At 46.1% G+C, this 27023-nt stretch overlaps 1 protein-coding gene across 1 annotated transcript; it reads left to right on the top strand.

The window, feature by feature from the left end:
• Positions 1–1574: 1574 nt before the first annotated feature.
• Positions 1575–24486, top strand: bace2 (beta-secretase 2). Its single transcript, XM_007906689.2, has 9 exons — positions 1575–2457; positions 8038–8126; positions 11571–11787; positions 12907–13044; positions 14006–14140; positions 17929–18030; positions 21023–21172; positions 21876–22044; positions 22368–24486. Exons 1-9 carry the CDS (start codon positions 2155–2157, stop codon positions 22607–22609), a joined length of 1545 nt encoding a protein of 514 aa, XP_007904880.1. The 5' UTR covers positions 1575–2154; the 3' UTR covers positions 22610–24486.
• Positions 24487–27023: the final 2537 nt, after the last annotated feature.

Below are 27023 nucleotides of genomic sequence, written 5' to 3'. Positions count from 1 at the left end.
TGTAATGGGCAAAGTCTGCCTGTTCAGACCTAGCTGCGGGAACTCTGCAGAACCATTCGACAACCACAGCGACCACAGCTCGCATTTACACAGCGCCCTTCATGTAGTAATAATAATAATAATAATAAAGCGCAATATCAAATGCAAGAATTATTATCATTATAATAATCCTTGTATTTGATATCGTGCCCTATCATGTCATCAAGACGCCTCAAAGCGCTTAAATGTACATAACTGTAAAGTGTATTTTGTGGGTGAAATGCGGCAGCCAGTTACACTCGGCGAGGTTTCAGTCACAAGGTACAGTCACTACTTTACAGTGTATCCTGTGAAGCACTTTGAGATGCCACGATGACATGATACGCCGCTGTATCAAAGGATTGTTATTACGATTAATGTCCCACCAGTAACCATGGAGTGAGTGAACAATTTTAAATGTGGGATTGTCGGGCAGGACACTGAGGGAGAGAAACTCCCTTCTCTTTTCCAATAGCGCCCTCGGGATCTTTAACGTCCAGCTGAGCAAATACGGCCGCAAGACACACAGTCCAATTCACTTTATGTGCTGCAAAGCACTGTGAGACGTCTGGAAGGCTTGACAAGGCGCTATCTCAAATTAATAATAATAATAATCCTTGCATTTGATGTAGCGCTTTGCACGTCTTCTCGATGTCTCAAAGCGCGTCACAGAACATGCTGTAAAGTGAACTGACCGTAAATTTGTGGGCGAAACGCGGCAGCCAATTGCGCACAGCAGCGTCCCCACAAACAGTCGGGGATTGAAAATGACCCATTTATCATTATTGTTTTTTTTGGGGAGGGATTTATTAATATTGGGCGTGTGGAGTAAGGAGACTTGCCCAAGCTTTCGCCCTGTCTGGAATTGAAGCCAGGTGTCTCGCTTGCGAGGCGCGTGCTCTAACCGCTGAGCTACAGGACTCCGTAATATTATTGTTATGATGGCGATGATGATGATTTTCCAGCGGCCTGTTAGGGCTTCGGCTTGTAGGGTTAACAAGGAGTCGAGCGAGAGCATTCCCTGACCTTCCCCCCGCCGCAGTCTGCCCCTTCCAAGTCCTGCTTCTGAGCCAGGATCTGGGTTGTGCTGTCATCAGCAGATAACAAGTCAGTGCAGAGAACTTGTGCGGAGAACTCCACTAGAGGGGACTGTGCTAAAGTTGTTAACAATTTGCATGTCAACCACTACTACCACTAAGACGTCGTCACGTCCGTTCCAAGTTATCGCTTTACACTAAGGGTGGAGAAATTTCCTGGTTAGGAGACAAGGAAGAGAAAGAGAGAGAAAGAGAGAAAGAGAGAGAGACTTAGATATAAATATAAATAAGGCAGTGTGTTTCTTTTTTTGGGGAGGGGGGGGTTTGAGATCACTATTAAAGAGAGAGAGAGAAAAAGGTTGTGTAAGAAACAGTTTTTTTTGGGTGGGGTGTAAAAACAGTTAGATAAGAATTAGCAAACAGTTGGGGGTTTTCCTGTGTGTGTGTGTGAGAGAGAGAGAGAGAGAGAGAGGGAAAGAAAGAGGAAATTGCTTTTTGTTCAAAAAGAAAAGTTTGGCATTGAAGAGAAAGACAGAGAGAGAGAGAAAGAGAGAGAGAAAAAAAGTGGGGTTCTGGAGGGGGTGGTAAAGTTTTGTGGGCAAAAAAAAACTTTGGTAAAAGTTATAAACAAGTTAGAAAAGTTTTAGGAAACTGCGTGTGTGTGTGTGTGTGTGTGTGAAAAATATTGCTTCTTCCCCCCCCCCCCACCAAAAAAAAGGGTGTGAAAGATTTTAGTAAGTGTGGGGTTGGTGGAGTGGGGGAGTTGAGAGAGAAATTGAACTTGGAAAAGAAGTGAAAAGTCACTTTTTTTTGTGGGGAGGGGAAGGAGGAGGAGAGTGGAGTGGGGTGGGGGGGGTCACTTTTTTTTGTTTGTGCTGTTGGTTGTTTGAGTCAGTAGGATGCAGAGATGAGTCTGTTTCATCCTTGTTGAGTTGCAGGAGATGAAATGGACCAAAACCCTTGTTGCATTGCAGAGGTTAACAAGTGTTAGATACGTTTAGGGGAAGGGAGGTGGGAGGCAGATAGATAGATAGATAAATAGATAGATAGATAGAGTTGCTGCTGCTGGGGGTGGGAGTGGGGGCTGCTGGTGTTTGAGATGAAGTTGCCTGGGCTTTTGGTGCTAGTTTCCTTGTTGGACATTTGCGAATCTAAGTTCACTTATCCTCTGATCGCCTCTTACCACCACCATCGCCACCGACCGCAAGGCGAGGAGCTGGGCAAACGAGAGGATGTGCTCGGGGGCATCTCACTGGCCTCCCAGGACTCAACAGCATCGGCTGCTGCATCGGCAACAACTGGTAATGGAGCAGTCAGCTTCTTGAACATGGTCGACAATTTACGAGGAGATATTGGCAGAGGTTATTACCTGGAGATGGACATAGGCACCCCACCACAGAAGGTCAGCGAACTTCTTTGTGTGTGTGTGTGTTGTTATTTTTAATGGGGGTGGTGGGTGTGAGGGCAATTAAAAGTTTATAAAGTGTTTCAAAAGTTAATTAAAAGTTGATTAAAAAGTGTATCCAGGGTGGATTAGAAACTATTATCAAAGGCGGATCAAAAAACTAGCATCAAAGGTTGGTTAAAAAGCAGTATCAAAGGTTGGTTAAAAAGTAGTATAAGTGTTTATTAAAACAACAACAACAAAATTACATTTATAGAGCGCCTTTCATGTCGGGGAGGACGTCCCAAAGCGCTGAGTTTGTAGTGTTTAAAAGTATGTAAAAGTTTATAGTGTTTTTAGTGTTTATGAAACATAAATAAAGTATAAAAAGGTTTACAAACAGTTAATTAAATCCATAAAAAGTTTATAGAAACTGAATTAAAAGTATTAAAAACTTTAGAAGCGGTTTATTACGTTTTATCAAAAGTATCGAAAGTATTCAAAACATTTGGCCTTCTCTCTTCCCTCCCATTTATGAATTTATGAATAAAATAAAATTTGGCAAAAAAAGTTGAATGGCTGCGGTTCTCTCTCTCTCTTCCTCTTTTCTTTGTGTCTCTTTTCTGTTCCTCTTTCGCCTCTCTTTCCCTCCCATAAGACAGTCCCTCCACCTCGCCCTCCTTCCACCCCCACCCCCTGCCCTCCCCGTCCTCCACCCCTCCTGATCCCAACCCGCAGCTCGGGTGCAGGATCCTGACTTTCCAGCGCCTTGGGACATCCTCCCAATGTGAAAGGCTCTATACAAATGGAATTTGTTGTTATTCTCTTCACTAGTTGAGAGCAATACAGTCCTTTTTTGTCTCTCTTTCTCACTCTCTTTCTCTCTCTAGCTCTTTCCTTTTTCTGTTTTTTCTCTTCTCTCATTCCTTTCTCTCTTTCGCACGCGAGAGATCTATCTTGCTCATTTCTAGTTTACCCACAAAATGCGCAGTCACTACGCTTTGCAGCGAAATCTCGTGAAGAGCATCAAGATATCCTGCAGCGGATGTGTCTTTGAGTCCTGTAACATGGTGGTTAGAGCATTCGACTCGCAAGCTAGAGGACCCGGGTTCGATTCCTGGGCAGGGCGAAACATTAGGCAATTTTCCTTACACCACACGCCCCTGTTTACGTAGCCGTAAGTAGGAACCCGGTGGTTAGTCAATTGGGTGATACACTTTCCAGGGGGGTAATAACCACAGAAACAGGAGTAGGCCATTCAGCCCCTCGAGCTTGGTTCTGCCATTCTATAAGATCATGGCTGATCTGTATCTCAACTCTAATTACCTCCCTTGCCCCGTACCCCTTGATACCCTGATACCAATCTGTTCACCTCAGTCTTAAACATTTGAATGGATCCACAATCCGTAGCCTTTTGGGGGGGAAGAGAGTTCCAGATCTCCACTGCCATTTGGGTGAAAAACTGCCTCCCAATTTCACTCCTAAATGGCCTAGCTCTAATTTTAAAATGATTTCCCCCCCCCCACTCCCAATGACTGTTCTGGATTTCCCCCACCAGAGAAAATAGCATCTACCCTATCGAATCCCTTTATCATTTCAAACACCTCAATCAGATCATCCCGCAACCTTCTAAACTCAAGGGAATAGAGACTAAGTTTATGCCACCATGTCCTCGTAATTGAATTTAAGACTTGGAATCATTCTGGTGAATCTGCACTGCACCCCCTCCAGAGCTAATATATCCTTCAGCCCAAAACAGTACTCCAGATGGGGTCTGACCAAGGCTCGATACAGTTGAAGCATCATTTCCTCCCCTTTATATTCCAGCCCCCTTGAGATAAAGGCCAACATCCATCAACAATTAATTTAAAAGTCCGCTGCCCGGATACTCACCCGCGCAAGACTCCGTACCCCCATCACACCAATCCTTGCCAGGCTCCACTGGCTCCCAATCTCCGAACAGATTGAGTTTGAGATCCTCTCGCTCATTTTCAAATCACTTCAGACCCTCGCATCTCCCTACCTATCCGACTTGCTTACCCCCACCACGCCCCCACCCGCTGCCTCCGTTCGGCTGGCTCTGGCCTCCTGTTTGTCCCGCGTGCCCTCCGTTCCACCATTGGTGGGCTTGCCTTCAGCTTGTTGTTGTTGTTGCTGTTGTATCCTGTTAGCCTTTTTAAGAACATAAGAATTAGGAGTAGGCCATTCGGCCCCTCTAGCCTGCGCCGCCATTCAATAAGTTCATGGCTGGTCTTCTGACCTAACTCTAATTACCTGCCCTATCCCCATATCCCCTAATCCCTCTGTTTTTTAAAAATCTATCAGTCTCAGCCTTGAAGATGTTCAAGAACTGAGCATCTACAGCCTTCTGGGGTAGTGAATTCCATAAATTCACTACCCTCTGAGTGAAGAAATGTTTCCTCAACTCTGTTCTAAAAGGCTGACCCTTAATTTTAAGACTGTGACCCCTGGTTATAGATTCGATAACTGTTTGTACCTGTGAGCTTGTTTTTAGTGATTTGTGTACGTGGACACCCAAATCCCTTTGCTTCTTCCACGGTTCTTAGTGTCTCACCAATTAGAAAATATTCTGCTTTGCTATTTTTGTATCCATAGCGGATGACCCCGCATTGAATTCCATTGTTCCCTTCAATTCACATCGACCGCTTCCAAAAAATAATACTGATTGTTTTTTTTCCCCCACAAAATACATAGGCCATCCACTTTACACTGTATCCGGTCAAGTACTTTGAGACGTCTCGACGACGTAATAGGTTGCAAAATCAAACGGAAGGATTATTAGGAACATAGTAAAAAGTTAGACGAAAAANGGACAAGGTTCATCCAATTCGTCTTCCAGTGGCTGCACGTGTCATTTCCTAAAATACCGATGCCCTGTATCCCGAAATATTATTCATTAAAGTGATCTGTCTCTTTTGCAGTGGAAAGAATCGACACTTTCTGCTTCTACCGTCTCCCTGTTCCTTACGTTTATCACTCGCTCAATGAAGTAGTGTTTCGGCAGATTTGTTCTGAACTTAGCCCCTCTTCGATCGCAGTCCTTGTCTTCTGGTTCTACTGTTCTGGACAAGATGAAACTTATTACAGTTAACTTTACAAAAGTCTATCAAGTTGGGACTATGCATTTAATATGACTTATTAATATATTATTATACAGTCAATTCATTCACTTTACAGTCTATTCTGTGGAGCGCTTTGAGACATCTCGAAGACTTGATAAGGCGCAATATCAAATGCAAAGATTACTATTATAATGCAAAGGACTTGGGCAGATGTACGACTTGGGCGATTATACCATTTATGCAGATCAGACTTGTGTGAGTTGTACTGTACTTTATTCTAATAATAATAAGATATTATCATTATCATTAACACATTTGGAGTCTTCTTGCTCCTCTGTACAGATCACTTGCCCTTGGCTTGCTGGCGATGTGCCTCACATGCTCCCCTCATGACCGCAGTGGTTTATCTTGGTGAGCGTTTCCCATGTGACTGGGATTAACAGTGCGAGCTTTCATTAAGATCCTCTTGCCTCCCCTCCCACAGTCAAAGCTATTCTGCAGGAATAAGCTTAATAATGCACAATAACCCTTGCATTTGGATAAGGCACCTTATCACGTAGGGAAGACATCTCAAAGAGAGCTGCGTAGAATGTACTGCAAAATGTAGTGACTGTGTATTTTGTAGGCAAAAGCAGCAGCCAATTTGTGCACAGCAATGTCCTACAAACTGCCATGAAGTGAGTGATCCCAAATTATCTGGGGGTTATCATTGGCCAGGACACCGGGATGGAAATTCTCTTTTCTCTTTACCAATAGTGTAAAGAGAAAAGAGACACTGCCAATAGTGTCGTGGGATCTTTAACGTGGAGTCCTGTAGGGTATTGAGTCCTGTAGGGTATCCGGGTCTGGCCTCCTCCTTGTCCCCCGAGTCCTCCGCTCCGCCCTCGGCAGCCGTGCCTTCAGCAACTACGCCCCGAGGCTCTGGAACTCCCTTCCTCACTCCCTTCGCCTCGCCCACTCCCTTCCTATTTTTAGGTCTCTGCTGAACACCTTTCTTTTCGACCGCACCTTTGGTCACCTTCCTCCCCCTCCCCCTGGCTCGGCCCCGGGATCCGTTTGCTGTGAAGCGCTCTGAGACACCGTCTGGCGTGGAGGGCGCTATACAAATCCAGGTTGTTGTTGCAGACCCAAGTTCGATTCCCGAGCAGGGCAAAGCCTTAGGCAAGTTTCCTTACTCTACACGCTTCTATTTACCTAGCAGTAAGTAGAAACCCGGTTGTTAGTCGATCGGCGGATCACTTTCCGGGGAGAAAAAATATAATAATAATAATAATAATAATCCTTGCATTTGATATAGCGCTTTTCACGTCGGGAGGACGTCCCAAAGCGCTTCACAGAACACACTGTAAAGTGAATTGACTGTATATTTGTGGGCGAACGCGGCAGCCAATTGCGCACAGCAATGTCCCACAAACAGTCGTAGATTGAAAATGACCAATTTATTATTGTTTTGTTTTTTTGGAGGGATTATTATTAGGCTCTGTGTGGAGTAAGGAAACTTGCCCAAGGTTTCGCCCTCTGCCTGGAATTGAACTCAGGTCTCTCGCTTGCAAAGCGAGTGCTCTAACCACTGAGCTACAGGACTCCACAAATAATAATAAAAATGTGGTCACTCAATCCACGACTGTTTGAGGGACAATGGGCTGCCGTGTTTGGCCTACAAAATATACAGTCAATTCACTTCACTGTACTGCAACAACAACAACAACAAGATTTAATTTATAGAGCGCCTTTCACGTCGGGAGGATGTCCCAAGGCGCTGGACAGTTGGGTCAGGACCCGAGCAGTGGGGAAACGGTCAGGGTGTTGGGAGGGAAGGGAGGGAATGAGGAGGGAGAAGAGAGTCGAGAGGGGAGCTGAAGGCATGGTCGAAGAGAAAGGTCTTGAGACCGGCCTTGAAGGAGGAAAGGGAGGAGGAGGCGAAGGCACTGGGGGATGGAGTTCCAGAGCCGAGGGGCTGAGAGGCTGAAGGCCCGGCCACCAATGGTAGGGCGGTTAGGGCGGGGGATGTGGAGCAGACCGGAGCCAGAGCAACAGAGGGTAGGTGGGAGAGGTAGGAGGGAGCGATGCCGTGAATGGCCTTGTAGGTGAGGATGAGGATCTTGAATTGGATCCTGTGGGGGATGGGGAGTCAGTGGAGGCGAGCGAGGGTGGGAGTGATGTGGTCCCGAAGCCTGGTGCGGGACAGTACACGAGCTGCAGAGTTCTGAATGACCTGCAGCTTGTGGAGGGAGGTGCGGGAAGGCCGGCGAGGAGAGAGTTCCCATAGTCCAGCCTTGAATGTACAGCCACTGTACATTTGAGTCATCTCAATGCCTTGACCTTAGTGCTATATCAAATGCAAGGATTATTATTTATGATTATTAAAAACTGTTCAGGCACGGACTCGACTTATCATCTCATCCAAAGGAGACTGGAACGAGTTCCCTTCAGTTGCGTACTCGCGTTTCCTTCCCCTCTGTTGAAGTATCAGTTTGTTATCTTCTTTCCTTCCCTCTCTCTCCTTCCCTCGCAGATGAACATCCTGGTAGACACAGGAAGCAGTAACTTCGCAGTGGCTGGAGCACCTGATCCCAACGTTGAGGTTTACTTCCACTCAAAGCTGTGAGTAACACCCCCCCACCCCCACCCCCCCACCTTCCCACAACCACAACATCGGTTTCACCTCGGAAATGCTCGAAACACTTCAGTGGAGATTCCGTGAAGTGGAGTGACCGTACTTTCGCTGCAAACGTGTGTCAGCCTGGCTCAGTGGTAGCGCTCTCCCCTCTGTGTCAGAAGGTTGCTTTGTTCGAATCCCACATCAGGACGTAAACTCACACGGTTTAAGCTGACGCTCCAATGCAGCGCTGGGAATGTGCTGCATTGTCGTAGATGCCGTCCTTCGGATGAGACGTTAATCCGAGGTCCCGTTTGCCTGTTCAGGTGGATGTTACAGATCCCATGGCACTACCCATAAGAGAGAAGGGAATTTTCTTTCCCGGGGTCCTGGCCAACAATCCCCCTAATAAAATCGTTCACTCGCTCCACGGCTGTTTGTGGGACACTGCTGTGCGCAAACCGGCTGCCACATTTGGCCACAAAATACAGTCAATCCACTTGACAGTGTATCCTGTGAAGCGCTTTGAGACGTCTCGATGATGTGATAAAGCGCTAGATCAAATGCAAAGATTGTTATTATTATTGTTAAGAATAATTATCAACACGGGGGTTAATTTCCACATAGCAAAGGTCCCACAAACAGGATGGCAAGAGACAAGGCTTGGGGACCCCAAGGTGTGCTGTTGGAGTTTTAACCAGCTAAAACCACATAGCTCGCCATTGATAGCACTTTCTGGCAAGCTTTCCTGCTGCTTGTCCAGCTTGGATCGCTCCGCTCATTAGGGCTTTGCCCTGCAGAGTTAACGGTACCTGAGTGGGAAGAATCTCTGCCCACAGGGACTAGTCTGCCCTTCCAAGTCCTGCCAACAAACCTGGCTGACTGTGCTGTCCTCAACAGTGCCCAAGAGCACTGCGCATCCTCCTGGCTCGGGAAACGGAGTAGAGACCGGGACCGAGGGTTGGACTCGATCGCTATATTCTGTTGCTCTCAGTAGGTGGGTGGCAGGTACCAGGAACTACCTGTGAGCTTCCTAGTGAACAACCCAGCTCGGCATAAAGTGCGTGAGAGCATTGCCACCATCTTCCTGCCCACAGTTCAGACACAGATTCATTGAGCGATGGTTCCATCAATTGAAGGTGCGGAGTTTAAGCAGCAGCTGCTTACCTCTCTGCAAACTGGTCAAGGTAGATTCCAGGCCCTCGATGTACAAACAGGTGTCCACGAACTTTGGACTCCCAAGGTAACGCCTTTCCAGCAGCTGTCATCCCAAGCCTCAGAAGTTATCCGGGAGTACAATATTATCCTGAGTTTACAAACTCATTTAATATTCCTTGCATTTGATACAGCGCCTTATCACAATTTCGAGATGGCTCAAAGTGCTTCACAGAATACTCTAAATAATAATCACTGAATTGAATTGACTGCATATTTTGTGGGCGAAACACGGCAGCCAATTGTGCACAGGAGTGTCCCACCAATAGTTGTTGATTGAGTGATCAAATTATAATTTTTTTTAAGCAAATTTGGAGGGATTATTACACCCGGAAAAGCAATCCGCCAATCAATTAACATCCGGGTTCCTACTTACTGCTCGGCAAACAGAGGCGTGTGGAGGAAGGAGTAAGGAAACTTGTCTAAGGTTTTGCCCTTCTCTCACTAAGCTTCAGGACTCCACTTTAAACTCCATTTCAAATTTAAGTTCTAAAAGGTTCTCTCTCGGATACCCTTCAAACAAAAACATTCAAAACAATTTTGTTTAAAAAAACTACACATTTATCGATTATATTTTTAAAAACACAGGGTTTTTTATTCTGTTAATGACCGCTGTGCGCAATTGGTTGCCGTGTTTCTCCCACAAAATACGCAGTCACTCCACTCTACAGTGGAGAATTCTCGACAATGTGACAAGGTGCTATTATCAAATGCAAGGATTGTTATAATTATTATTCAAGATTGAAGAGCTCCAGCTTGTCTAATCGTTGCTCGCAGCTCATTTCCTCTGAACGCTAGGGTGTTCCCCTCTACCCTGCGTCTCGAGCCTGTGCAGTCCTTGTATGTCACTGTGACCAGAACTCTATGTAGTCCTGCAGGTGTAGCCTGACTGGAGCACTGTACAACTGCTGATTCCGATCAGCACCGAAGCCCTACCCTATTTTGGCCACTGACATTGGCTCAAGCTGCAATTTATTCCCTGAGGGAGGCCAAGTAACAACCTGACTACTTAATCTCTCAGCCCCTCGGCTCTGGAACTCTATCCCCCAGTGCCTTCGCCTCCTCCCTTTCCTCCTTCAAGGCCGGTCTCAAGATCTTTCTCTTTGACCGTGCCTTCAGCTCTCCTCTCAACTCTCTACCCCCTCCTCGCTCCCTCCCTTCCCTCCCCTCACCCTGACTATTTCCCCCCAATGCTCGGGTCCTGACCCAACTGTACAGCGCCTTGGGACGTCCTCCCGACGTGAAAGGCGCTCAATAAATGGAATCTTGTTGTTGTTGTTAATCTAACGCCTTGTTTTGGCGAAACTCTGAACTGTCAGGAATGTGTGTAGGCGATTGTGACTCAATTTGCACACAACAACATGGAGCACGCTTCCTCTATCCCTCCGCCTTCCCCCTTTCCTTCCCCGTTCTTCCTTACGGTCACCTCCCCCTCCCCTGGCCCAGCATTGTGCTGCGTCACTATCAAGCGCTGTGGGGCACTGCCCTGCCTGAAGGCTGCCATATAAGTGCAAGTTGTTGTTGTTCGTGTAAGTCATATTAAATGTTACGGTCCTGACTGATGTGACTTATGTGAGTTTTACTGTATTATCTGAAAGATTGTCGGCCGGGACACCGGGAGAGACGTCCCCTTCTCTTTCCGAATAGGGCCGGGGGTTCTTTAATGACCAACTGTTCGGGCGCGGGCACTCGATTTAACATCCCAATCCAAAGGACGTGACCTCTTGACAATACAGTGCTTCCCTCAGCACTGCACCGGAGTGTCAGCTTGGACCTTGTGAGCTCGTAGTCCCGACGTGGGTGGAGTAGAATAGATAGAACAGTTGACCCCTTGCACAAACCCCTCGATCCATTGTCACTTGTTTACTGCTGTGGAGTTTGTTTACTGCTCCCAAGTGGAGACGGGTCAAGCCACATTGAATCACTGGAAACGAGGTCTTGATCCGTGCCCGCATGTGTACTTACCGGCGGCGTTGCATTACTCATGCGCATTGACGATTATTGATTAAATTGGATTTTATACGATTTACGCAAGTTTCCCTGCAACTCTTGACTTAGCGTAAATGTTCATATTAAATATTAAATAGGATCCTGACTGATATGGACTTACTTACGTGAGTTTTACTCTATTATGCATCATAACGAACCCACAACCTTCTGGCTCGGAGGCTGGAGAGCCGGAGCCAAACCGAGCTAAACCGACAGCCGTAACCTGTTGTCGTCTTCTTGACCAGGTCCAGCACCTACCAGGACTCTGATGCCCTGGTGACCGTCAAATACACCCAAGGCAGCTGGGTGGGGAACCTGGGCTCCGATCTCATCACCATCCCAAAGGGACCCAACCACACCATCACCGTCAACATCGCCACCATTGTTGAGTCCGAAGACTTCTTCTTGCCCGGAGTGAGATGGCAAGGCATCCTCGGCTTGGCGTACAGTATCTTATCCAAAGTAAGCCCCCTTTTTTGATCTTAAAATCACAATGCTATTTGGTGTGACCATCAGCGCTGCTTCAAATTCTACACCCGCTCCTCAGCGGGTCTATCTGGGTCCCAACTCAGCCATGACCTTCAACCATGTTCTTGCGATTTATAGACGAGTTTCTTCCTGAGTTTAAAATCCTCGTCCTCACTTTTAAAGCGCTCCACGGTCTTGCTCCTCCTCACCTAACAACAGTACTAACCTGCCTGCTCCCTATGCTCGGCATACACTGGGCTGCTCTTTGTCACCCACCCTGCCATTGCTGGTCAGGCCTTCAGCCTTTCTGCCTCCACCCTTTGGAAGTGCATCCCAGAACCCCTAACACTCACCCATTCCCTTACCTCATTCAAGGCCTATCTCAAGCCCTTCCTTTTTGACCGTGTCTTTGGCCACACCTCCAACTCTCTACCCCTCTTGATTCCAACTCCCAGCTCGGGTACAAACCCTTAACTGATCAGCGCCTTGGGATGTACATCCGACATGCCTGAAAAGGGTGGTGGAAACTGATTCAATAACAACTTTCAAAAGGGAATTTTAATAATAATAATAATCCTTGCATTTGGTATATCATCTTATCACTCTTACCACGGCGAAACATGGCAGCTAATTGCGCACAGCAGTGTCCCACGGGGTCACTCAATGGTTCATTCAATCCCGTGGATTGAGTGACCAGTTTATTATTATTATATTGAAGGAATTATGAGCCCCGGAAAAGCAATCCACCAATCGACTAACAACCGGGTTCCTCCTTACTGATAGCTAAACGGAGGCGTGTGGAGCAAGGAAACTTGCCCATCGTTTTGCCCTGCCCCGGGAATCGAACCCAGGTCCTCTCGCTTGCGAGGCGAATGCTCTAACCACTGAGCTACAGGACTCCACCTACTGGATAGATACTTGAAAAGGAAAAATTTGCAGGGCTCTGGGGAAAGAGTGATTGAGTGGCTGTTCGAAAGAGCTGGCACAAGCACGATGGGCCGAATGGCCTCCTGATAAGACTTGGAATTCGTCTCACTCTCTCTCTCTATCTATCTCTCTCTCTCTCTTTCCTCTTTGGTTCTAACTGGTGCTCCGCTCGGTCTTCACCCGCAGCCGTCCAGCTCGGTGGAGCCTTTCTTCGACTCACTGGTGAAGCAGACGGAGACCTCGGATGTGTTCTCGCTGCAGATGTGTGGCGCTGGGCTAACGCTGAACTCGGAGGAGCAGGGCAACTTGGCGGGAGGCAGCCTGGTAGGTCGTGCTGTTGAATAGCCTAATTCAGGCAGGTCGGAATCTTTAACATGGGGAGGGGCGAGGCAGGTGGAGGGGAATATCTTACGATAATCATCATATTATGCAGTGAGGTGAAGTTGCTGTCGGATATAATATTATAATAATAATAATCCTTGCAACTCAATTGACTGTAGATTTTGTGGGCGAAATGTGTTTAGCATCTCCTGAGACCAGGGGCAATAATAATAATAATAATAATAATAATAACTCTTGCACTTGATATAGCTCCTTATCAAGTCATGGAGCCGTTTCAAAGCGCTACACAGAATATACCGTTAAGTGGATTGGCTTTGTATTTTGTGGGCGAAACGCAGCAGCCAGTTTGCGGCGTCCCACAAACAGCCATGGAGTGAACGACTAGTTTCATTTGGGGAATCATTGACCCTGACACCGGGAGGCATTTCCTTCTCTTTGAATAGTGTCGTGGGACCTTTAACATCTGTCCGAACAGGCAGACGAGACTTTGAGAAATGTCCGGAAAATAGGAATCGAGTTAGCCCTCGGTGGTCCTTGCTGGACAAGCAACGGGAAAGCTTGCCAGACAGCGCTCTGAATGACAAGCTATGCGGTTTCAGATGGATAGACTCCAGCAGTCACTCCAATGCACACTCTGAGGTCCCCAAACCTTGGCTTTTGATAACTTGTGCCTAATACTCACCAGAATTAGGTGAGCAGGGTATGTCCTTCTGAGGAGAGTGTGCACATTCCAGTCCAATACCCAGGAATTTCCATGTCTAGGTGGGATGCTAGATGTTTGGTTTGGATACTTTTAAGCATGGTGATTCTCTCGTGTGTCAGACACTACAGGCGACAAATAAAATAGATTATAACTATTAAAATGTTCATTTTTGAAAATGCCCCACAATGGTAATGTGATTTTTATATATATATATATATAATATTGTTTGTATGTCTCTAGATCCTGGGTGGGATTGAACCCAGTCTTTATAAGGGGAAAATTTGGTATACCCCCATCAAGCAACAATGGTATTACCAAATCGAGATCCTCAAACTAGAAGTGGGGGGTCAGAATTTGAACCTGGATTGCAAAGAGGTAAGTGAATGTGAATGCAGACCAGTCGCTGGGGGCAGGGAATCCTCCCACTCAGCTCCTGTTAACCCTGCAAGCGAAAGCCCCAATGGGTAGGGTGGTCCTAGCTGGACAAGTGGAAAGTTTGCCAGACAACGATATTAATGGCAAGCTGTGTACTTGTAGCTGGCTAAGAGTCCAGCAATTACTCCAACGTACACTCTGGCATCCCTAAGCCTTGGCTCTTGCCAAGTTTCACCTAATGCTTTCCATGTGGTAGGGTGGGGGAGGGGGATTTAGGGTTAGGAGAGACCGCTCCATTTGAGCAGCCAACAGTGACACTTGTTTGTAGAACAGGTTGGGTAGGCTTCTGCTGTGTGTGTAAGTGAATTTGCAGGAGCCTCCGAGCCAGGTGTGTGTTGATTGCAAAGTGCTTTCCTCATTCTCGCGAAACACACACCCTCCCCAAGGTTATTTAAGTTAACCTCTTGCTCGACCACTGTTCTTGTTGCTTGGATGAGTCACCAAAGCCAAATGATATTGAGTTTAACCAACTAATTGCCAAGGATCCTTAGCAACGGTTTCTCACTCTTCTTGTTTGGCTTCATGGAGGTTTTATTGACATCTCATGGCCAATTTTTTTTTTGACGGTAGGGGGAGGAATTTTCATGCACTTGGAACTGGTTTGGGAGCTTTAATGTCTCACTGTCCTGTGGATTCTGAGCCTCATTCTTTGTTTGATTTGAGGAGGTCAAACCAGTATCGAAATAAGTTTGAGCCAAATTTTTTTTCCCTCTTTCAACAGAGAGATTCCTGATTCAATTAATATTTAGCCTCCGGTTTCCCTTGTAATCCCTTATCCTCAAGGGGCTGTGGTGAGGAGAGTTAAGAAGTGCGGTAAACGGGTCTCCTAAGACTGACTCAGGGCTTCCCCCCCACCCCCCCCACCACCCACCATCCCTTGCATAGCCTAGACTAGGGGTGGACAAAAGACAGCCCGTGGGCCATATCCGGCGCACCAAATGATTTTATCCGGCCCGTCATTGTGTCTAGCAGTAGAAAAAATTATAGTTCGTTCAGTCCCGGTAAGTCGCCCAAATTTCGCATTTGAATCTGACCAGGAACTGATCACACGATTTAGTTGTGCGCACGCTCCCTTAAGTGTTGAATCAGGCTGACGTCAGAAATGTACGGATTGGCAACATGCGGCAACCGCGGCAATACTTTTCACTGAAGAGGTCGTTAATTGGAAATGAGTTTATCAAAGACGCGGAAAGTGGACGCTGAAGGCCGAATATGGCAGTGCTCAAAGACTACAGCTTGAATCGCCATTTTGAGAGCAAACGTGCTTGCACATAAAAGAACGTTGCTGCCAAAGAAAAAGGAAAGAAAGCTGATGAGGTGGTGGTTCGAATGCAAAAAGAGCAAAGCATTTTCACAGAACAGTTTGCGTCCCAGGATGAGATTACAAGAGTGAGTTACCTGATTGCACACAAAATCGGCAAGAACAGCAAACCATTCTCTGAAGAATTTATAAAGGAATGTAGGTTGACACCGCCTCGATTCTATGCACAGACAAGAAAAAACAGTTAGAGAACATTAGCTTGTCAAGGCGAACTATTGTGAGACGTGTCGAGGATATCTCTGAGAACCTGTATCTGCAGTTACAAAATAAAGTAAGCAATTTTGCATGTTTTTCACTGGCACTTGATGAGAGTTGTGATATCAAAGACACAGCCCAGTTGATCCTTTTTATTCGAGGTATCACCAAACATTTTGAGCTCACAGAAGAATTGGCATCAATGCAATCAATGAAAGATACGACAACTGGAGAAGACTTTTTGGAGGCAGTAAATAAGTATGTCTTCAAATTAGGGGTGGAGTGGAAAAAATCGGTGAATGTGACCACTGATGGAAGCCCAAATCTGACAGGCAACAAAGTTGGTTTACTGAAAAGAATTCAAGATCAAGTCAAAGAAACAAATTCAGAACAGAATATTGTTTTTCTACACTGCATTATCCACCAAGAGGTCCTCTGTAAGAGTGTTCTAAAGCTAAGCAATGTCATGGACACAGTTACGAAAGTGGTCAATTACATTCGAGCAAGAGGATTAAACCACAGGCAGTTTGTAACTCTGCTTCAGGAACTGGAATCCGAGCACACGGATGTCAGTATCACACGAATGTAAGATGGCTTAGTTTAGAAAAGGTCTTGAAAAGAGTGTGGGAACTGAGAACAGAGATTGATTTATTTTGGGGTATGAAACAAAAAGATTCGGATGTCCCACAGCTGAATGATACAAATTGGCTCTCTGATTTCGCATTTGCCATTGATATCGTGGGCCACATGAAAGAACTGGATTCAAAACTGCAATGGAAGGGGGCTTTTGCGCACGATTTGTATTGCAGTGTCAAGTCTGCAATACAAGGAGTATTGCAGACTTGACACTGCAATACAATGGAGTTCTGTAGCTCAGTGGTTAGAGCACTCGCCTCGCAAGCGAGAGACCTGAGTTCAATTCCAGGCAGAGGGCGAAACCTTGGGCAAGTTTCCTTACTCCACACAGAGCCTAATAATAATCCCTCCAAAACCCAAAACAATAATAAATTGGTCATTTTCAATCCACGACTGTTTGTGGGACATTGCTGTGCGCGATTGGCTGCCGCGTTCGCCCACAAATGTACAGTCAAATCACTTTACAGTGTGTTCTGTGAAGCGCTTTGGGACGTCCTCCCGACGTGAAAAGCGCTATATCAAATGCAAGGATTATTATTATTATTATTAAGTCATTTATGATGAAATTATTTATTTTATCGCATCAGATAAGAAACAGGCTGTTCGCACACTTTCCAACTTTGCAGCAGATTACTGTTTGCGATCAAAGCCTTAAAAAGTATTTTCGTCATTACTTGACTTGTATGCCGAATATTCTCGCCGATTCCAGGATTTCAATTTGATCGAAAATGATCTGCCTTTGGTCCCTTTACCTTTCTCATTTGATGTTGACAAAGCCCCATTTGACCTTCTACTTGAGCTTATTGATCTGCAATGTGATCCACTTCTTGTGGAGCAATTCAAATCAGTGCCGTTTTCCAGTTCTTACCCCTATCTTAATGAATATACCTTTCCAAAAATAAGGGCTCATGCCCGGAGGATGCTTGTGCTGTTTGGATTAACATACAAATGCGAGGAGACATTTTCTGTGATGAAATTCAATAAATCAAAGCATAGATCTGCGATGACTGATGACCACCTTGCAACAGTACTCCGCATTGCAACAACGGAGACGATGCCTGACTTCAATTGTCTGGTTAACGCATATCAGCGTTTTCATTCTTCCCATTGAGTGAGCTTCTCACATTCTCATCAATATGTGAATAAATGAATGTCTGCTCAATGAGTTGTTTTTACTTAACCTCATTTTAATAAATGTCAATTATATAGACTTTATTTTATGTAGGTACAAGTGTAAGACTTGATTTTGAGCTATTATTAAGCATTTGCATCTGTATTAAGCTCGTGGGGCCCGCGAAGCTCACCAAAACTCGTGAAGTGGCCCGCCAGCCAAAATAATTGCCCATCCCTGGCCTAGGCTCTTGCTAACCTCTTACCCCTGAAGGCTTCCTCTGCCCCCAACTCCAGTGTCTTGGGATGGCCTCTCGATATGAAAGGCTCTATGTAAGTACAAGTTGTTGTTGTTATTGTTCCTTCCTCCCTTTTCCCCACCACTTTTCTCCTCCCTTTCCCAGTCTAGACAATGTGCTTGTTGTCATTCAGTGTAATTCTCTCTCTCTCTCTCTTCACTCCACAGTATAACACTGATAAAGCCATCGTGGACAGTGGCACAACACTCCTCCGCCTACCAATAAAAGTGTTTGGTGCGGTCGTATCAGCCATTAAGCGGGCCTCTCTGGTAAGTGGTCAGATGTGTCTCCATCAAATCTTTCCTCCAATACAGTACGCAGATCTCATCCGTCCTTCGGATGAAATGTTAAACCGAGTTCCCGTCTGCCTGTTGACGGATTGCTTTCCGGGTGTAATAATCTTTCCAGAATAAAATGACTGATAATAATTTGGTCACTCAATCCACGGCTGTTTGTGGGACACTGCTGTGTGCAAAATCGGCTACCGTGTTTACTCACAAAATACACAGTCACTCCACTTTATAGCATATTCTGTGAAGCGCTTTGGGAATTCTCGAAGACGTGATAAGGCGCTATATCAAATGCAAGGATTATTATTACTATTATTTCCTCCCCTTACGAAAGGCACTATAGCAAAAGTCAGAATAATTACTATTATTAGATACAAATCTAAACAATTTTTCGAGCTTTGCTTTCCTCCCATGGTTCACCTGACACTTTGAGATCGTGGCTTGGGTTGATGTTCCAGAGCAGCGTTGGGAGGGGGGGGGCGAGGGAGGGGTTGGGTGAGGGAGCGCTACACATTTTCAGAGGCACTGTCCTTCGGATGAAACCTTAAACCGAGGTCCCACCTGTGCCTGTTCAGCCAGATGTTAAAAATCACAAAAAAGAGGGATTTTTTCTCCCGGTGTACTGGCCAACAATCTCCCAATTAAAATTGGCCATTTGCTTCATGGCTGTTTGTGGGGACATTGCTGTACGAAATTGGCTGCGGCGTTAGCCTAGAAAATACACCATCGCTACACGTTACAGTAAATCCAGCGAAGTGCTTTGAGATGTTCTCCTGACGAAAAAGGCACTTTATCAAATGCAAGGATTATTACAGGATTATTATAGCTAACTGGTTGCTTAGGAACCTTATCAACAGTTTTTTTTTCTCTCTCCTGAGCTCCGCAGTCTTGATTGTTTTTGACCTACTTATTGCCTCCAGTGTGTCAGGAAGTGACCGGTGCTTTTTTCAAAGGGAGCGCTCCTCTGGATTGGACTTGGGTGGGGGAAGTGGGGGACAGGTGAGGTTTGCGGACCAACAAAAGGGCCATCGCGCGTACAGCGGTAATCGGAGTCGACAATACAGCCCCTCTTCCCCGCGTTTATTTCCTCGTCCTTCCGTGACTGTGTATTTTGTGAGTCGACAGCAATTGGCTGCCCCGTTTCGCCCGCTCAATGCACACTGCTTCCTGTGAGTTGCTTTGTGACGTCTCAATGACGTGATGAAGCGCCGTATCAAATGCAAGAATTCTCCTGATTACTTATTATCATCGGCATTCCCTGGCGGCTCCACTCGGCATGCTCCCGGGCCACTGCAGTGGAGATCCCGACTGCAATGTGGAGTGAGGCGAGACTGGGTTGGAGGGGGAAGTACTGAGGTTAACACGCGCACACAGCCGACGCCGGTGGAATTAAGCGCATAGGCTTCCGAAATTGAAATGGAATTGGCTAAAGAGCCCCCTTTTTACCCTGACGGAGATCAAAGCACTCTGACTCTTTGAAGATTATGTGAATGGCTGCAGCTTATTCTATCAGTCTAATTGAATTGGATTAGATATTGCCGCAAGTTTGTCATAATGAGATCTGACGACGTTTATATTTCTTTTTCCCCTTCTCCCCGCCCCCCGCCGACCCCGTCTCCTTTTCTAAGTGTTTGTTTTACATTTTTCCAGTCAAGGCATAATCGCCTGAAACATCTGTGAGCCAGATCATTGACATGCACGAACGAGTGCACGCACACATACAAACACACACACATTTTATAATAATAATAATAATAATCCTTGCATTTGATATAGCGCTTTTCACGTCGGGAGGACGTCCCAAAGCGCTTCACAGAATATACTGTAAAGTGAATTTGACTGTATATTTGTGGGCGAACGCGGCAGCCAATTGCGCACAGCAATGTCCCACAAACAGTCGTAGATTGAAAATGACCAATTTATTATTGTTTTGGGGTTTTTTGGAGGGATTATTATTAGGCGTGTGGAGTAAGGAAACTTGCCCAAGGTTTCTCGCTCTTTCGTTGTCCTAGAGTCATAGAATCTTACAGCACAGAAGAAGGGCATTAGGCCCATCATGTCTGGGCTGGCTCTTTCAAAACAGCTATTCCAACTAGTCCCCCTCTCCCGCTCTTATTCCGTAGCCTTGCAATTCTTTTTTCTTTTCAAGCATATATCCAATTCCCTTTTGAAAGTTATTATCGAATCTGCTTCCTCCACCCTTTAAGACATTTCCTCAATCGTAACAACTCCCTGCACAAAAAACAATTCTCCTCGTCTCCCCTCTGGTTCTTTTGCCAATTATCTTAAATCCGTGTCCTCTGCTTCCGTTACATTACGTTTCAGGTCAATAACCTTTCATCAGAACTGGTTATTACTGATGTACTTGCTGACCAATATTACTGAGCGTGTTTTTTTTTAAAAAAAACAATTCTCAAGTCATCTTGTAAGTGGTAGCGCTCTCACCTCGGAGTCAGAAGGTTTTGGGTTCAAGCCTCAAGTCGGGACTTGGAATTGCGTAGTCTAAGCTGACCCCCCCCCCCCCAGTGCAGTGCTGGTCAGGTGTTGCACTTTCAGAGATGCCGTCCTTTAGATGAGACATTAAACCCAGGTTCCGTCTCTGTGTCCAAATTAACATAGGTCAACAGTGACTTTGGTCAAATGTTAAACCCAGTTTCAGGTGGATGTTAAAGATCCCGCGGCGCTGTTGGAAAAGAGAAGGGAGTTTCTCTCTCCTGGTGTCCTGGCCGACAATTTCCCAAATAAAAATCGGTCACTCACTCCATGGCTGTATGTGACAAATTGCGGTGCACCAACTAGCTGCCGCGTTTCGCCCACAAAATACAATCACTCCACTTTACAGTCAAATCCTGTGAAGCGTTTTGAGGTGTCATCCTGATGCGGGGACTTGAACCAGGGACCTTCCTGGCTCGGGAGGTTGAGCGCACTTTGTGTTGAGCCAGACTTGATGTGCTGTTTCTCGCCTTGCCAGATTGAGGGGTTTGTTGATGGTTTCTGGTTGGGAAACCAGCTGGGGTGCTGGGCCAAGGGCATCGAGCCTTGGTCCTTCTTCCCCAAGATCTCCATCTATCTCCGCGGTGAGAACTCGAGCGAGTCCTTCAGCATCACCATAGCGCCGCAGGTAAGACCCAAGACTGTAACTCCCCATGTTTCAGCACCTTTCCCTTCTGCCTCTTCCCCCGTCAACCCACAACCCCCCCCCCACCCCACCACCACCAGTCTTAAATCTCTCCCAAACATAATGTCCCGAATAAGGCTTGTGAAGACCCGTAGCAGTGCCTTGAAAGCGAGAGGATCCGGATTTGATTCTCGGACAGGCAAAAGTTTCCTTACTCCACAAGCCTCTGTTTTCCCAAGCTTCCTCCCGAGCCTACTTCAAGGCCCATCTCAAGACCTTCGTTTTTGACCCTACCTGCGGTCATCTTCGCACCACCCCCCTCTGATCTCAACCCACTACTCGGGTGCAAACCCCTCATTGTCCAGTGCCTTGGGATGTCTTTCCAACATGAAAGGGGCTATATATATATATATTATATAATATATATATATTTATGCAATTTGTCCTCCAATTACTACCTAGCAGTAAGTAGAAACCCAGTTGTTAGTCGATTGGCGGACCCCTTTCCAGGGGTAATAATCCCTCCCCCCACCCCCAAAAAAGAAAAGTGGGCACAATCCACGACTGTATGTGGTACACTGCTGTGTGCAATTGGCTGCCCCGTTTCTCCCACAAAATATACAGTCATTCCACTTTACAGTATACAATGACGTGATGAGGGGTTGTATCAAATGCAAGGCTTATTATTATACTTGTTGTTGTACAGTTGTATATCCAGCCTGTGGCAGACATGGGGCTACAGGGGGAATGCTACAGGTTTGGGATTTCCTCCTCCTCTAACGGCCTGGTTCTGGGAGCCATCTTGATGGAGGGTTTTTACGTCATCTTCGACCGCGAGAAAAGCCGGGTCGGGTTCGCCACCAGCTCGTGCGCAGGTTTGGGCTTCGACCTTCACTCTCTCTCCTTAAATCGCTTTCTGGGGGGGGGGGGAGGGCAGGAAAGGGGGGGAATTATCCCTTCCAAAAACAAATTAAAAAATAATAATACTTAGTTCACTTAACCCACGACTGTTTGGGGTTCGCCGCTGGGCGCAATTGACCGCCACGTTTCGCCCACAAAATATGCAGTCGATCCACTCGACAGTGTATTCTGTGAAGCGTTTTGAGACGTCTCGACGACGTGATAAGATGCTCTATCAAATGTAAGGATTATTATTATGATTTATGTCTTCTTTCTCTTTTTGTGCGCGCACGCGCAGAGATTGTCGGATCTGCCGTCTCGGAGGTGGCGGGGCCGTTCTTGACCGGGGACGTCTCCAGAAACTGCATCGACACCAGCCCGAAGGTGGAGCCCTCGCTGTGGATCGTTTCCTACGTCCTCATCAGCATTTGCGGCCTCAGCCTCCTGGTCTCCTTCATCCTCCTCATCCTCCCCTGCGATCGGTCGAACGGCAACGGGCTGACGGACGACTCCTCGCTCATAAGGCACCGCTGGAAATGATGCCGAATTATCTCCTCAGCTCCCGTCCCCACAACCCCCCCTCTCTCACCCCATCCCACCCTATCCCCCGCTCCTCTCCCAGAGCGTGGGTAACAGGACTTTGTTACCTCTGTACTCATTCATTCATACATTCCTTCTTTGTTTGTCTGTTCGTATTTGGTGTACGTTTGACCCAACAAGGGACCCGTCATGAAGGAAATGTGAAGACATTCACGACTTGAAGCTGTCAATGTTGTGCTCCTGGGAGCTGACTCCTTTGAGCTGGGTTAAATGCCGAGCAGATGAATTGGCCCCGTAACCCTACCGGTTAACCGCCAATTTGCTCAAAGTATCCCGATCCTCTCCGCATTGCTCCGCTTCATGTCTGTCCCACTACTGTTTCGAAGTGGCCGCTGAGCAGATAGATTTTGTGCGCGTGGTGTGTTGTGCATAGGTTCCACCTCAGCCACTGTTGCACAGAGCTATCAGCTCAGTTTGGTGGGTGTTGGTCACTCGTCTCTCCCTCCCACACCCCCCCCCCAATTGGTCATTTCCTTCACAGCTGGTTGTGGGGACATTGCTGTGTGCATATTTGGCTGCCTCGTTCACCAACAAAACACACAGTCACTACACCGCATTGCAGTAAAATCCCGTGAAGTACTTTGAGGCATTCTCCCTGTGACGCTGTATCCAATGCCAGGATCATTATTTATGACATTAACGCTATTTGAGTGATGGAAGTGTTGCCCCTCCTCCTAACACAGGTCCACAGGTGTACACGATTGGCCTGAATACATGACTCCTATCAATACTCAGTGCTTTTACACAAAGGTGTGAGCCTGGCTCAGTCAGGAGCGCTCTCGTCTCTTAAGTCAGAAGTTTGTGTGTTCAAGCCCAGTGTCTGGACTTGAAACATTTAGTGTAGACCGACACTAATCCAAGCACTGTGTTGCAATGTGCTGCATTGTCCGAGGTCCCTTCCTTCGAACGAGACATTAAAACATGGTTCCGCCTGCCTATCCAGGTGGACATTACAGGTCCCAGGATACTTTTTCAAAAGAGAGAGGAGTTTCTCTTTCTCTCGCTCTCCTGGTGTCCAGGCCGACAATCCCATGAGACAAAATTAATCACTCGCCGCAGCGATTTGTGGGGACATTGCTGAGTGCAAATTGGCTGCTACGTTCGCCCTCAAAATAGACACTGTCACTGCACTTTATGGTATATTCCTGTGAAGCGCTTTGAAATGTACTCCTGAATTGAAAGGCGCTAGACCAAATGTAAGGATGATTATTATTATTATTATTATTATTAGCTGTACTTTATTTTAGCATTTAAAAGTTCTAGAACTAAAGTAGGTCTCTTAAAGAGAGTGGATTATTGTCTTGAAAATGTCATATTTGTGCAGTGGTGGAGCTTTGAAAGCACTTTAGGACAAAAGAGGCAAAGTTTGTCTTTTTTTTTGCCTGCGAAAAAAGATCTTATAGGGTGATAAGTTTCCATTTTAAAAAAGAATCTGCACGCTATTTTCAAAGGCGGTGTTTATCTACAAAAAAATAGTCACTACACATTACGATATATTCCCGTGAAGCTCTGTAAGACATCCTCCAGACGTAAAAGGAGCCCTATCAAATGTAATAATATCAATGAAGGATTATTATTATAAGTATGATATGAAGTGAAATATTCTTCTCTCTGAAGTTCTTTTTTCTTTCCCTGAAGCCAATGGTCATACATTATAGAGTATAACTGACCTATCTCTTTCCAAGGGTTGTCGTGGTAACTGGACAGTGATGAATTAAATATATGTAAAGAGCCTTCAGTTCTGTTCTGTAAAATGCAACAAAATAAAGTTATTTTGAGCAATAAACAGACTCTACGTTGTTAAAAACTGAGAATAACTGCTGTTTTAATCCGTGTTTGTGTGTCAACTTGTACCGTTGATACCGTTCTAGTACGTTTCTCGCCTCCCGAGTCAGAAGGTTGTAGGTTCAAGCCCCCACCCACGTCGATACTTGGAATCACGTGGTCTAAGGTGACAGCGTTGTGGAGGGACTTGCATTGTTAAGGTGCCGTCTGTCGGATCAGATGTTAAACCGAACTCCTCCTGTCTGCCTGTTCAGGTGGATGTTAAAGATCCTATGGCGCTGTTCGAAAAGAGAAGGGAGTTTCTCTCTCCAGGAGTCCTGGCTAACAAGTTTCCTTGCTCCACATTCCCATGTTTACCGAGCAGCAGGTTGTTCGTTGATTGGCAGATTGCTTTCTGGCAGTAATACTCCCTCTAAAAAAAATAAAATAAAATTGGTCACTCACTCCAAGGTTTTTTGTGGGTCATTGCTACCATTGCCTCATTTCACCCATAAAATACACAGTCACCGCACTTGCAATATATCTTGTGAAATACTTTGCATCTCAATTACATGATAAAGCACTACATCAAATGTAACAATTTGTTAATTAATCTGTTGAATGAAGGGAGTTTCTCCTGATTTCCCATTAAACATGCATCATTCATGGCTAATTTTTACAAGAAATCCTTTAAGGTACTCCTGATGTGAAGGTGAGTATTATTTAAGATTGACTGTTGCAATACTACAATGTATTTTTTTTTAATTCAATGAATCCCCTCTACTTTCACTAAATAAAAACGGAAGTTGCCGGGAACACTCAGCAGGTCAGGCAGCATCCAGGGAGAGAGGAAAGCGAGTTAACGTTTTGGGTTGATGACCTGTCGTCCGAACTCTCATAATAATAATAATAATCCTTGCATTTGATATAGCGCTTTTCACGTCGGGAGGACGTCCCAAAGCGCTTCACAGAACACACTGTAAAGTGAATTGACTGTATATTTGTGGGCGAACGCGGCAGCCAATTGCGCACAGCAATGTCCCACAAACAGTCATAGATTGAAAATGACCAATTTATTATTGTTTTTGATGCTGGAGGGATTATTATTAGGCTCTGTGTGGAGTAAGGAAACTTGCCCAAGGTTTCGCCCTCTGCCTGGAATTGAACTCAGGTCTCTCACTTGCAAAGCGAGTGCTCTAACCACTGAGCTACAGGACTCCACTCATGTTAATCAGCTGCTCTCAGCAAGGATATGGATGGGTGTACATGTGTGTTTGTTTTTGCAGGCGGGGCGGGGGGATAGTTGGGAAGAGGGGGAGTTTGGGTTTACACGTGCGAGAAGGAATCTCCAGGAATTGTTGTCCAGGTTGTTATGTGATGGGCAGGGGATCCTCCCACTTGGCTCCTGTTAATCCTGTAAGCCAAAGCCCGAACGGGTAGGGGTAGTCCTGGCTGGACAAGCATCGGGAAAGCCTGCCAGACAGCGCTCTCAATGGAAAGCTATGCGGTTTTAGCTGGTTAGACTCCAGCAGTTACTCCAACGCAAACTCTGGGTTCCCCCCAAGCCTTGGCTCTTGCCAACCTGCTCCTAATACTTTCCGGAATTAGGTGAGCAGGATGCGTCCCTCCAGGGAGAGAGAGTACGCATTCCATTCCAACAACCTATCTCTGGGATCTCCATGTGTAGGCGGGATGCATGGAGATCAGTTTGGTTTGGATATTCTTAAGCATGGTGTCAGACACCCGGCTAACCCCCCCAAAAAAATGTGATGAAGCTGATGGAGGGGTGTAATAATAATAATAATAATCCTTGCATTTGATTATAGCGCCTCATCCAACTCAACATAGGAACAGGAGAGGCCATTCAGCCCTTCAAGCATGTTGTGCTATTCTGTTGGATCACGGCTGATCAGTATCTCAACTCCAATTTCCCACTTTGCCCCATGTCCCTTGATAACCTGACCTAACAAAAATCTATCCACCTCAGTCTTGAAAATTTGAATGGATCCAGAAAACCCTCGGTCTTGGGTCTTCCCTCTTCCACTGATCCACACGTTTTCACTCCTGAGCTGGGAATCACCCAACCAACATCTCTCTTTTTATTATTATCTCATCCTCCCTCTCCATTCCCCCACCTCCACCTCTTTTCCCTCTGATTTCGATGTTGTTTTGCGCCGTGACACTCGACCCCTTCACTTTGGTGTCTCAATAACAATAAATGGTCTTCATGGGGCTACCGTAAGCCAAGAAGGCACATGCTTCAACGGGAAGTTGGCCTCAAGCGGCCGACTTGATCTGGATGTGCTCGCCTCTGGGTTAGGAGGTTGTATTCCTGGCTGCATTCAGATAGAGTGCTGGATTGGTGGATCGTTGGATTGGCGTTTGCATGGAGATACATAGGCCATTTGTCCCAACTAGTGTGTACCAGTGTTTAAACTCCATGTGAGCTCTCCTGTACCCCTCTATTGTTTTCTCTTAAACACGTTGATGCTTTTTTGCTTTAAACTACAGATTCCAGCCGTGAGTTCCACCTTCTCACTCTGCGCGAAGAGGTTCTTCTCAGATCCGTCACTGGCTACCTTATACCCTC

Source organism: Callorhinchus milii, unplaced genomic scaffold (genome assembly GCF_018977255.1).
Source record: "Callorhinchus milii isolate IMCB2004 unplaced genomic scaffold, IMCB_Cmil_1.0 Scaffold4, whole genome shotgun sequence".
NCBI classification, from domain to species: domain Eukaryota; kingdom Metazoa; phylum Chordata; class Chondrichthyes; order Chimaeriformes; family Callorhinchidae; genus Callorhinchus; species Callorhinchus milii.
This window is presented reverse-complemented; position numbering and strand designations above follow the sequence as displayed.